Source organism: Hyla sarda, chromosome 1 (assembly GCF_029499605.1).
Source record: "Hyla sarda isolate aHylSar1 chromosome 1, aHylSar1.hap1, whole genome shotgun sequence".
Lineage (NCBI taxonomy): Eukaryota > Metazoa > Chordata > Amphibia > Anura > Hylidae > Hyla > Hyla sarda.
Genome location: NC_079189.1, coordinates 581,727,633 through 581,740,673, shown reverse-complemented (window position 1 = coordinate 581,740,673; position 13,041 = coordinate 581,727,633). Strand labels below are relative to the sequence as shown.

The 13,041-nt window shown below is 43.1% G+C and overlaps 1 protein-coding gene across 8 annotated transcripts in view; it reads left to right on the top strand.

The window, feature by feature from the left end:
• The window catches only part of DCC (DCC netrin 1 receptor), a 533,618-nt gene that overhangs the window by 441,281 nt on the left and 79,296 nt on the right, over window positions 1-13,041 (top strand). For all 8 annotated transcript variants that reach the window (XM_056545057.1, XM_056545065.1, XM_056545088.1 and 5 more), the window contains exon 20: window positions 2,585-2,779. In XM_056545057.1, the coding sequence (XP_056401032.1) occupies window positions 2,585-2,779 (195 nt within the window). The remainder of the gene's footprint in view (window positions 1-2,584; window positions 2,780-13,041) is intronic.

Genomic DNA, 13,041 nt, shown 5'->3' with positions numbered 1-13,041 from the left:
TTACTGAAGTATCGGTAGATTTGTGGCTTTTTGCCGGAAGATTATGAATTGTCCTTTAGGAATTCTCTGATCAAGGCTGAAGTAAAGGCTTACTATTAGTTGGGGTTACTTCATGCTTTTCTTATCTCTCTCATCTTTGCTCTCACTCCTCTGCGGATTCTCTCTGCTACTCCGGAGCTTCACCTCCTCTGAACTTGCTCGGACCTCCACTCTGTACTCTGAACTCAACACCACTCTTCTCAATTCCTCTCCTCCCCTACTCTCCTACTCTCTTTCACACAGGAAATGCCACCCCTTATAAGAGCAGGCTAAACTAAAGCCCATTGGCCAAGCAGCTGTGGATCATAGAGTTGTCTGTATTCCCTTTAGGATTTACAATAAAGTTACATACAAGTAATAACATAATATAACACCTTACACAAAAGTTTAGTCTAGCTCTCAGTCCTCCACTCTCACATACCCTGACTAAGCAGGAGGTTGCTAGGTAACATACTTAAAGCTACAGACACCTAATAACGGATTGCTAAGTTATAACAGTGCAAATACACATTAGAAATGGTTGAGTCCCTGCAGGGGAGCCCCCAGGACACTGGAGGTCTCAATCTGACAGGGCCTAAAATACCTTGACACAATGTACCTGTACTGGGACACCACACTGTCATTCACCCTCCATATGCTATGTTACACCCTCTATGCACTGTTATTCACCCTCCATGTACTGTCATTCACCCTCCATGTACTGTCATACACCCTCCATGTACTGTCACAGTGTCATACACCCTCCATGTACTGTCACAGTGTCATACACCCTCCATGTACTGTCACAGTGTCATACACCCTCCATGTACTGTCACAGTGTCATACACCCTCCATGTACTGTCATTGACCTTCCATGTACTGTCATATATCCTCCATATGCTATGTTACACCCTTTCTGTGCTGTCATACACCCTCTATGTACTGTCATACACCCTCCATGTACTGTCACAGTGTCATACACCCTCCATGTACTGTCATACACTATTCATGTACTATAATATGTAGAGAGAGAACAGAGACACAGGCACTATCTAAGTGCCGTTAAACCAATATTATAGATGTTCTGTTCTGTGTCTGGATCACTATATAAGGATAGGAGTGATACATTTCATAGAAAGGCCCAGAAAAATTCTCAGCACCAGGCCCATGATGCTCTTAATCCGGCCCTGCCACTGCCCTCCTGATAGTGCCGAATTGCAGACAAAATACAGTGAGTAACCTTATCCTCACTCCTCTAACCCTTCATGTATTGTCATACACCCTCCATGTACTGTCATACACCCTCTATGTGCTGTCATACACCCTCCATGTGCTGTCATACATCCTCCATGTACTGTCATACACCCTCTATGTACTATCACAGTGTCATACACCCTCCATGTACAATGACAGTGTCATACACCCTCCATTTACTATAACAGTGTCATACACCCTCCATGTACTATCACAGTGTCATACACCCTCCATTTACTATCACAGTGTCATACACCCTCCATGTACTGTCATATACCTTCTATGTGCTGTTATATCACTTCCATGTTCTCATGCAGCACTGTCATACAAGCACAGGATTCCAGCCCAAAGACTAATCTTTATATTACAACAAATGAAGATAGATAAATAATGATAATATTATCCCATTTCCATCTTCTCATTATGGTCCTAACTAAGTTATTCCAAAGCTGGTCTATAGTTGTCTCCTTCAGCTACAAGAATGCTTTAAGCAAACACGATATAACCTCATAATGTATAATTATATGTTGGGAGAAAATTACAAAGCAGCAGCTTTCATCAAGTAAAAAAAAAATGATTATTGTTAGGATAAGAATATTGAGGAATATAATAATAGATTGGAGGAGGTGAGTGACGGCCCGAGATTTGCATATGGGCGCGTCCAGCGATGCGAATCTTGGGCCCACCGGAGGACAGAGGAAGAGAGCGCTAGCTGTAACAACAGGAAGTTGGACAATGAAGACAATGGAGCAGCCAGTTTGCAGCAGAAAGAAAACATAAATGTCCATAGAATGGAAGTAAAATAACTTTATTTAACAATATATGTTCATTTATTAGACAGATTAAAAAAAAGATTCATTTCGGACAACTCCTTTATGGTAAGTATATGCAGGAATAGGGACTCCTTTCAAAGACAAGAGTCCCCGCTTCTTTACAGTAAGCAGTAATGATTTATGCCCACCACAGAAAATCTGTATGGCTTTTTTTTGGGATGATACCTCCTGATGATAATGTACAGTCACCTGATTTGACTGTCAGAAGCTCAGCTGTGATTTAGACTTTAGTTTCTAGGGAAAAGCAAATGAAAAATCTAGAAAGATACAACAGTACAACAAGGTAGGAAACGTCATGGTTCATCATAATTAGAATTGACGGAAGCTGGCACTTGCTACATCGGAAGCATAATGTGTCATGATGTTGATACCGTAGCTACAAATACATAATGCAGGACCCGGACTCATTCATAATTCATTGCGGCTTAAAATGTTTCCCTAAAGCTGTCACAATCTATATTTTTTACTTGTGTTTTTAGCGTATATCCTGTTTTATACCTTGGATAAGAACCTCCAGATAGATGACTGGGTAATGGAGACGATTGGCGGCGACAGACTCACTCATGAGATCCTCGACCTCAACCTAGATACAGCTTATTATTTCAGGATACAGGCTCGTAATGCCAAAGGTTTGGGGCCCCTCTCTGACCCAATTCCTTTCAGAACGCCAAAAGGTGAGACTCCATTTTATTCAATATTTATTTGCCTTTTTAAATGTTTTTGACTATTTAAATGTGACACAGGAGAGTCACAGCGGGATGAAATGTTATGGTGGATCCACTCAGGAACTCTGCAAGACTCGGAAGGAAAAACTTTTCTGCTGTCTCCAGACTTCCTTGAAGCCTTCTTGGCATATGCAAAACACAAGCTAAATGGAGAACACTTAAATTTAAATTGAGTTATTTTTCCCAACTTTTACCTGGGCTTACATCATGTGTACTTCCCCAATTTTTTTTAAAAGGCACATGTCCTTCATAAATAGCTTCGAGCTAAGTAAGTGGTCTGGGCTGGATTGAGACAAAACATAGCAACAATTTTCAATTGACTTCATTCCTGAATTTTGCTGAATTGTAATCAATGCAAAGGAATAAGGTCATGTTGTGCTTCACAAATTGCTCAACCACAATGATACTTCCATCTTGAATTGTCGATTTGCTCATTCACTTACATTGGTTACGATGCTGCATGATTTCAGAGAGCGTGACATGGCGATCTTTTGCTATGCGGTCTTTGTCTTTCCCAACCATGTAGCCCTTGGCTTATCAACCAATGGAAACTGTCTGCTCTGTTGTCTATATTGTTACACATCCTGTCTAGTGTATGTCCTTTAAAGGTGTACAGTCTAGTTGGGAATTCAGCCAACTCTATCTCCCTCCCACTATGCCTTCTTGAATATAACCTTGCCTACGACAACCACAGGAGCCTCTGACATAGTAGGAAACAGGGAACATTGACTGAATTCCCAGCTAGAATGTACAGCAGGAAAAGGAAAGACTTTACAGGATTTACACTAGACAGGAAGTTGGCCTGGTAAACATAACAGAGTTGACTATGTGGATGTGGTGTTGGGAGATAGAGTGGGCAGAATTCACAGCTAGAGTGTTCAGCAGGAACAGTAAGTCCATTATAGGATGTAAACTAGATAAGAAGTTGGGCAATAAGGACAATATAGCAGTTTGCTTCGGAATGTATTTACTAATATATGTTCATTTATTAGACAGTTGAAGGTAGGTTAATCATTGCAAAACTCCTCAAGGGTGGGTTCACACCATGTTTTTGCAACACAGTTCCCTTATACGTTTTCAATTTGAAAACCGTATGGAACAGTATTGAAAACCGTATGCATTGACTCTCCATTGAAAACTGTATGCCAAACGATGCATCCGGTTGTGTCCATTTTGCATCTTGTACGGTTTTGTCAGTTTTTTCCCTACCCAAAACCGCAGCCTACCACGGTTTTTGGTAAAGATGAAAAAACCGAATGGAAACCGTATACAGTTTTTTTTTTTTTTTTTTAACATGGGAGTCAATGTGAACCGTACAGAATCGTAAGTGCGAACGGTTCCATCCGGTTTGCACCATACAGTTTTTGACTTTGCACATTTTTTGTCTTTAAATTTCAATCAAACAAGTGAAACTTTATTCATAATAGAGTGAAAAGTTAAAAACGTATACAATTTATTTTCTTAAAAAATGGATGCAACCGGACATCATTTTTCAACCTGTATATGGTTTTTAACAGTATACGGGTTAAAATTTGTACATACGTTTTGATACAGCTTAGTCCGGTTTTGAGGAATCCATTTTTCATCCAAAAACCTGATATGGGAACTGTATTTCAAAAACGTGGTGTGAACCTACCCTAAAGCAATTTTTAAAGAGACTGGAAAGGTCTCATGTATATTCCATTGAATTGCTTAAATAACAATTCATACAATCTTTCTGCAAACTGAAACTTCAGGTGTTAGACTAGACAGTAAGTTGGGCTAGTAAAGATAACAGAGCAGACTATGTGGGTGGCTCCTGTGGATGAAGTATTAGGACAATAGAGTTGGCTTAATTCCCAGCTGAGTGCATAGCTGAAACGGTAAGTCCATTACAGCATATACACTTAGGAAGCAGCAATGAGGACAATAGAGCAGACCGTTTGCATCCGAAGCAGAAGGAAAGCATGTAAGACCACTGAAAGGTTGTAAAATAACTATATTTGCTGATATTTTTTAGAGAGTTGTAAATAGTTCTCATCACAAAGCTCCTTTAAACATTATTTAAAGAGATTGAAAAGGTCTTGTTGGATATTCCATTGAATTGCTTAAATAACAATTTATAGAATCTTTTCTGTGGACTGAAGCTTCAGGTGCTCCAATTGGAGAAAATTTACTCATTGGTTACATTCAGATTGAGTTGAAAGAGGTACCCGGCTCCTGAACATCTTAGCCCCCATCCAAAGTATAGAGGATAAGATGTCTGATCGCAGGGGGTTGCCACTGGGACCCCCCCCCCCCCCGCCCCGCAATCTCCGGCATGGCACCCCAGTCATCCCAACTGTGCTCCATGCCGAATGACGGGCAACCACAGCCGTCACACCCACTCAATTCATGTCTATGGGAGGGGGCGTGATGGCTATGTACTAGCCGTCACGCCCCCCTCCCATAGACATGAATGGAGGGGGCGTGACATGACATCACGAACATGCTTCCGTATTTATTATGCTGCAGTGCCGGCCCAGAGATCGGGGTCGGTCCCAGTGGCCGGAGCCCCTGTGATCAGCCATCTTATCCCCTATTCTTTCGATGGGAGATAAAATGTTTAGGGTCGGAGTACCCCTTTAATTGTCTCTAAATTCTTAGGAAATAATTTAGCTTTTTAGCTGCAACAAAGACAAATAAAATCAAAATGTAAACCAAAAAACATTATAGTAAGTAAGGAAAAGGATAAGAAAAAAAATTAACATTTGAGGTCATTCCCAATGTAGTTATTTATTACAGTCCATCATTCTATAGCCGAGAGACCTGTCGACCCATCTAAGGGGCCAAGACCCCATGAGGTACTTGCCACGGCTAGAAATCTGCGCTAAAGCCGGAGCATTTTTGCGTTCGTCAGACGCTAAACTGGTCGGAGCCGCCTTTCATTGAAGTCGCCCCCCCTCTGAGCCTTGCATGAAAACAACTGCAAGCTATTCTATGCTCTTTCATATCGCCCGCAGGGACACGTAAATGAATAAGATTTCACTTTATCATGTAATTTATGAAACCGGCAAATGGGAACATTGTTTTTTTTTTTTAATAAGATGCAGTACCACCAATGTCCACTAGGCAGAACATATAAATCTAACTTTTAATTATATGGTGTTATGGTTTACATGTTATGTTTTTATAGCAGACATATGACATATATTAGGGATCCATACGACATAACACCATACAATATTGCATTTCAATAGGGCCATTCCTACCAGCGTATATTAAAATGCAACAGTATACAGAGATTTTCTATGAGGATTGTGGCATATGTCATCAGACCAAGTTTTCCCCCTAGGGTAGCTAATTTTAGGACATCGAGAGCAGTGTTTCACAACTGGTGTGCCTCCAGCTGTTGCAACACTACAACTCCCAGCATGCCCGGACAGCCGTTGGCTGTCCAGGCATGCTGGGAGTTGTAGTGTTGCAACAGCTGGAGGCACCCTGGTTGGAACACACTGCTCTAGAGGTAAACTTGCTAATATGGTGCAAATCTGGTTCAGTACTACGCACCATATTATAGCCGAACTACCCATGATTGTGTGCATTAAAGGGGTACTCCGGTGCTTAAACATCTTTTGGATAGGGGATAAGATGCCTGATCGCGGGAGTCCCGCAGCTGGGGACCCCCGGGATCATGCACGCGGCACCCCGTTTGTAATCAGACCTGGAGCGTGTTCGCTCCGGGTCTGATTATGGTCGACCGCAGGGCTGGCGGCGTGTGATGTCACGCCTCCGCCCCCGTGTGACGTCACGATCCCGGGGGTCCCCAGCTGCGGGACTCCCGCGATCAGGCATCTTTTCCCTATCCTTTGGATAGGGGATAAGATGTTTAAGCACCGGAGTACCCCTTTAAACTTAAGGCAAATTGTCATGTTTTTTAACAGTGACACTAATATCAGTACCTTTCCCTCCACTAAATAATACCTGTCCAATAAAGCCAAATGTCCACCATACATTGACTTCCATTAAAGGGGTTGTCCAGGAATAGAAAGCCAGAGCTAATTTCTTCCAAAAACAGTGCCACCCCTTTAGGTTGTGTGTGATGTTGCAACTTGTTTCCATTCACTTCATTAGAACTGAGCTGCAATAACACACACAACCTGAGAACAGGGGTGGTGCTGTTTTTTGAAGAAATTAGCTCTGTTTTTTTTTTTCTTTCTGGACAACCCCTCCTCCCCCAAGTTACAAATGGCTGAGATGCCAGAGATAACAAATTGCTGTAGCTTATACACTTTCCGGGGCTGGCTTTAGAGGTCATGAAACTTGGGGTAGAAAGATGTAATTTTTTTTATTCAACAAGAACCCCCAAGAGTAAACTGAGACTAACCAGTATCATTTAGCAGTATATAGCGGTGTTATTTGGGATTAGAATCACAGAATTATGTGAGCTTTTGTATTACAGGATTGTCAGCTGCTGCATGTTATTATTTTGGCATTATATGGCAGCATTTTGTAGTTTGATATTTATGCTAAAAAAATGGTATCTGAAGACGCGTTGGCAAAATGTCATACTGAGATATACTTGCATGGACAGACACGGCCCTTAAAGGGGTATTCCGCCCCTAGACATCTTATCCCCTATCCAAAGGATAGGGGATAAGATGTCAGATAGCCGCGGTCCCGCTGCTGGGGACCCCTGGGATCCCCGCTGCGGCACCCGCGAACTCGCTCTGTGCTGTAATGATAGCGCGGTGCCGCAGCGGGGATCCCGGGGGTCCCCAGCAGCGGGACCGCGGCGATCTGACATCTTATCCCCTATCCTTTGGATAGGGTATAAGATGTCTAGGGGCGGAATACCCCTTTAAAGGGGTTATTTAGGAATCGAAAAACAGAGATAATTTATTTCAAAGACCGCTCCCTGTCTGTCTCCAGGTTTGGTGTGGCTCTGTAGCACAGTTCCATTGAAGTGAATGTAGACGATTTATAATACCACACCCAACCTGGAGACAGACAGGGAGTGGTTTTTGAAAAAAATTAGTTCTGTTTTTCGATTCCTGGATAACCATTTTAATTTATTCCAATGGTCCAAATGGAGTCATCTAGTGACTAAGTCTGGGTTGCCTGCACAGTGTATATGTGTTTTGCTGGGTCCAAGACTAAAGTCATAAATAGTTGGAAAATACCTGAATGTAGTCACTAGTAGACCACATTCTGTCCATTGATGTCAATGAGGCCCATACCTTTCGAGGCATTGATACATCGGCATCCGATTTTGCCTCGGAAGGCACAAGCCTAATGTGATGCCAGTCTCACGCTCTGGTAGTATAGGCGGATCTGGCCTTAGATTTATTGATGCCTTGTGCTTATTAAAAATCCCCCTTCACAATGTATTCAAAAGAAGATAAACAATACAGTAATACCATGCATAAATAATACTGCCAGATAGTTTCCTATATAACCAACCATTACCCAAGGGAATGTGGCTGTGTTCTATGTGCACCTCCTTTAGTAGTAATGCATTCGTCCTTAAGGCCAGCCCTGAGGATGGGCTAAAACATTACAGTATACTGCAAAAAAACAACAACATTTTCATGCACAATACAGTGATCCCTCAACTTACAATGGTCTCAACCTACAATAGTTTCAACATACAATGGTCTTTTCTGGACCATCGTAAGTTGAAACCAGACTCAACATACAATGTACAGACAGTCCAGATCTGTGAAACGTGTCAATGGCTGGAAGAACCGACCAATCAGAATGGGCATTCACTGGTAAAATCTGTGTATTACTGAAGCGTATGCACTGACTGGTGTCTGGTAGTGCCCCCTACAGTACAGGGAGGTATTACATGTTCTGTACACTTTACCTGTATCAGGATTAGCTGCTCCTTTGGACACCAGGTGAGGGCGACTCCATTACTTTTTTAGGACATTGCATGTACTGTATAGGAACCTGAAGAAGCTCCTGTCCTCTACATAGACCAGTGTTTCCCAAGCAGGGTGGCCCCAGCTGTTGCAAAACTACAACTCCCAGCATGCCCGGACAGCCTTTGGCTGTCCGGGCATGCTGGGAGTTGTAGTTTTGCAACAGCTGGAGGCACCCTGCTTGGGAAACGCTGACATAGACAATGATTTACAGCTCCCAGCAGATCTTTCTTTCTTTTATATGTAAGGATTTGCTTTATCTATATTAGTTATCTACTTATTTTTCTTTAATTCTCACTTTTTCCTATTTTTGGATGACATTTTGGTGGCTTCAGAACCAATTAGCAGGTTTCCATAGAGTTCTGGTCTCAACATACAATGGTCGTCCTGGAACCGATTAATATTGTAACTTGAGGGACCACTGTATAGCAAGCAGGGACGTGCACAGGCATTTTTGGGGCAGGGGCTGAACTGAAGTAAAAGGGCACTTCCCATAATTATTTATATAAATGTTTACATTATGATGCCAGACTGCCCAGCACTGTCCAGGGCACTTTTAGGAGTAACATCAAAAGGGCAGGGGCTCAAAGCCCCCTTTCTAGTCAACCAGTGCACATCCCTGATAGCAAGGTACAAACGACGCCATCCAAAATAGCAGTAAAAGCATAATACCTAATAATAAGTAAAAATCCAGCGCCTGGTCCTGATATCTGCTCTTTTCAGGAATCTCCTCCAGCGGTTATTCGAGGGTTAAGCGAAATGCAAACAGACAAAAAAATAGACAATCAGGGACATGTTGATTGTAATAGACCTAAATGGGCTACTCCATAAAAATGAAGCCCCAGTTAAATTAAAACCTCAACTCTAACACCGCTTCATAGAGATGTGATTAATAGAAAGTAATCTCGCTGCATTTTAGATGCCTTTTACTTATCACAATGCAAAAATTGCAATTTGATGGCCTTAAAATACTAAACAAAACAGAGAAATATTTTCAATTGTTGAGCGCCACCTAATGCTCAGTATTGTAATTGCAACTGCAGGTTGATAGCGTTCTGAAGGGCTGGTTTGGTGGCACAGATCGTGTATAGAAACATGCTTATAGTAGTGTTTCCCAACCAGGGTGCCTCCAGCTGTTGCAAAACTACATCTCCCAGCATGCCCAGACCGCCTTCAGCGGTCTGGGCATGCTGGGAGTTGTAGTTTTGCAACAGCTGGAGGCACCCTGGTTGGGAAACACTGGCTTATGGGATCATAAGGTAGGATCATACCGGGATCATACATTTCTCATTGTTTAGCTGCGTTGTCTACTAAGTTGTGACCGAAATGTAGTTTACATGTAACAAGGGAGTGACAAATAATCAGCAAAACTTGAAAGCGTCTCTTGCATGGCATGAAGGAGTTGTTATTATTTAGTCTAACGATGAGACCCTATGGAAATTTGCATCAATTACAATTATCCATAGACATCAATGACTGCACCACCCTTGAGATGTTTAGCTGCTGAATTTGGCCCTCAGTTGCAGGGCCCCATAGAAGCTTCAATGCACGTGCAGTGTGATCATAAAGGAGCAGAGGTTGTGGTGGCACTGGGGCCTTGGTAGGGTGTAAAAGGTCCATCTGCCCCAATAAATTACATTTAAATGCGTACTGCAGTGTAGGAAAATAGGAAAATGTATCCTTTGGATAGGGGATAAGTGTATGATGGCCGGGGGTCCAACTGCTGGGACTTGTGATCTTCTGCATGGTGCTCTGGCTCTCCTCGTGCACAGAGCGGGGTTCGGCACCCACCCTCCATTCATCTCTATGGGAGAGCAGGAGATACACAAATACAGCATTAGGGTATTTCCAGCTGACCCCTAGAGCAGCAGCATCAGTCTTGTCCATGAGTTGTGGAAAATAGATGACTCATGGACAGGACTGTGTGAGCAGATGCACCAATCACCTCCCACCACCACAAGGAGGGACATGCCCCCTCTCACCACACACCAATCACCTCCCACCACCACAAGGAAGGGACACACCCCCTCCCACCACATACCAATCACCTCCCACCACCACAAGGAAGGGACTCTCCCCCTCCCACCACACACCAATCACCTCCCACCACCACAAGGAAGGGACTCACCCCCTCCCACCACACACCAATCACCTCCCACCACCACAAGGAGGGACTCGTCCCTTCCCACCACACACCAATCACCTCCCACCACCACAAGGAATGGACACGCCACCTCCCACCACACACCAATCAGGGACTCATCCCCTCCCACCACACACCAATCACCTCCCATGACCACAAGGAGGGACTCGTCCCCTCCCACCAAACACCAATCACCTCCATGACCAGAAGGAGAGACATGCCCCCTTCCCCTGAAAGGATTTCTAACACTGTGAGCTAATGAAAAGAGGGATTGTTATAATAAATATAGGTGATAGAAGCATAAAAATTACATGTACATGGTCAGGATTTGGTACTATTTCCTATTAACATATTATTTTTTATTTTTGTGTGGGTTCTGACAGGTACACTTTAAGATAGGCAGATGATTTCAGGAATTCATAGAATAACAGGGTATCTACCTATAGATGTCACTAGGGAGACCGTTTTTTCTTCCCAGGAATAATTGCCCTCCAAGTAGATCTCTACAAGGGGAAAAAGCAACCACACAGAGCTAGTTAGTAAGACAAAATCCAACCATCATATCCGGTTCTTCCTCAAAACTGAACAAAAAAAAAATGGCACCTTATGTGTTAATACCCACAATGCATTCCTACCTTATAGTTGAAGAATAAACCATCTACTTGGTATTACTAATCCTGAGAACCCTGTGTTCCCGGTGAAGATGAGGGATGTGAAGCTTTATGACTCTCATTATACAAGCTCTTCATCTCCATCACTCTTAGAAGTCATCTTCCTTGAACCTAAGAATTCTATATTACGGTGTAGACCCTGCACAAAGAGCTTGGAGGATAAAGGTCCTGTTATGTATGTGTTATCCTCCTTTGATCTTATGCACCATTATATACACTGCTAACATAATAATTCATGGGAAGTCATCAGACCCGTGCATAGACTATGTCCTTCATCTCATGTATTTGTCGAGTCTTAGGTAAAGAACATCTTTCACCATGAAAGTATATTTTTTTTTATAGTGGAGCATCTGGTTGAAGGCCCCTTCATCTCCTTTATGCCTAAAGTCACCATAGAACCTGATTTCTGCTGGTCCTTGTAATTGGCCGATAGGGATTGGGGAAGGATGGGTAGCCCTATGTCTTTGGTTTACATTGATTCCAGTTGGCACCATTGAAAGAATGAGGCTGGATTTTCACTTGGCTGTTTTTGGAACTAGAAGTGGATCCATAATGAAGAAGTCCCTCCTTAAAGGAGATATATCATGCAGGATAGGGGATAAGTTTTAGATCATGGGGTGGACTCGCCGCTATCTCCCGTACGAGGCCCCAGCCCTCTAGGAGTAGTTTGTGTCGACCCCCGCACGACTTATATATCTCTACAGTAGAGCTGTTCCAGCTATCTTCTCTCCTATAGAGATATATAGGGGCGCAGCTTTGTGTGAGGGTTGACATGCTCTATTCCTGGGGAGAGCTGGGGCCCCTTACAGGATATCATGGTGGGTCTCAGAGGTCAGATAGGGGTTAAGATTTGTTCATGATACTTCTCCTTTAATATTTCCCATTCCTCATGAATCCTCTGTTGACTTTGGCTCAAAAACTGCAAAGTGGAATCTCAGCCTCAAAATTTTTTCCCCCACTTTTTCATTGATGGTCTTCACAATAGGGCATTAATATTTGATCTATGGGGGTCTGACACCCAGCACCCCCACCGATCAGCTGTTTGCAAGAGCCATGGTATCTGCCTATACAGGAAACCGGAAGCAGACAGCTCTGTACATTGTATAGTGGCCATGCTTTGTTACTGAAGCTCAGCTCCTAGCTGAGCTGTAGTTATCCTGCATGGCCACTATACAATGAATGGCGCTGTTTGCTTCAGGCTTTTTCTACTATGGGAGTGTCTAGGCTCTGGCTAACAGCTGATTGTTTTAGGTCCTAGGTCTTAAAACTGTACACCCCCAGCTATTGCAAAACTACAACTCTTGCCATGTCCAGACAGCCATTGGCAAAACCATGCCCCTTACTAACAAAGTCACATCTCTTTGTCAAGCAAGTGTTTAGACCAGTGTTATCCATGCCTCCAGCTGATGCAAAACTACAACTCCTTACATGCCCGGACAGCCAACGGCTGTCCGGGCATGCTAGGAGTTGTAGTTTTGCAACAGCTGGAGGCCATCTGGTTGGGAAACACTA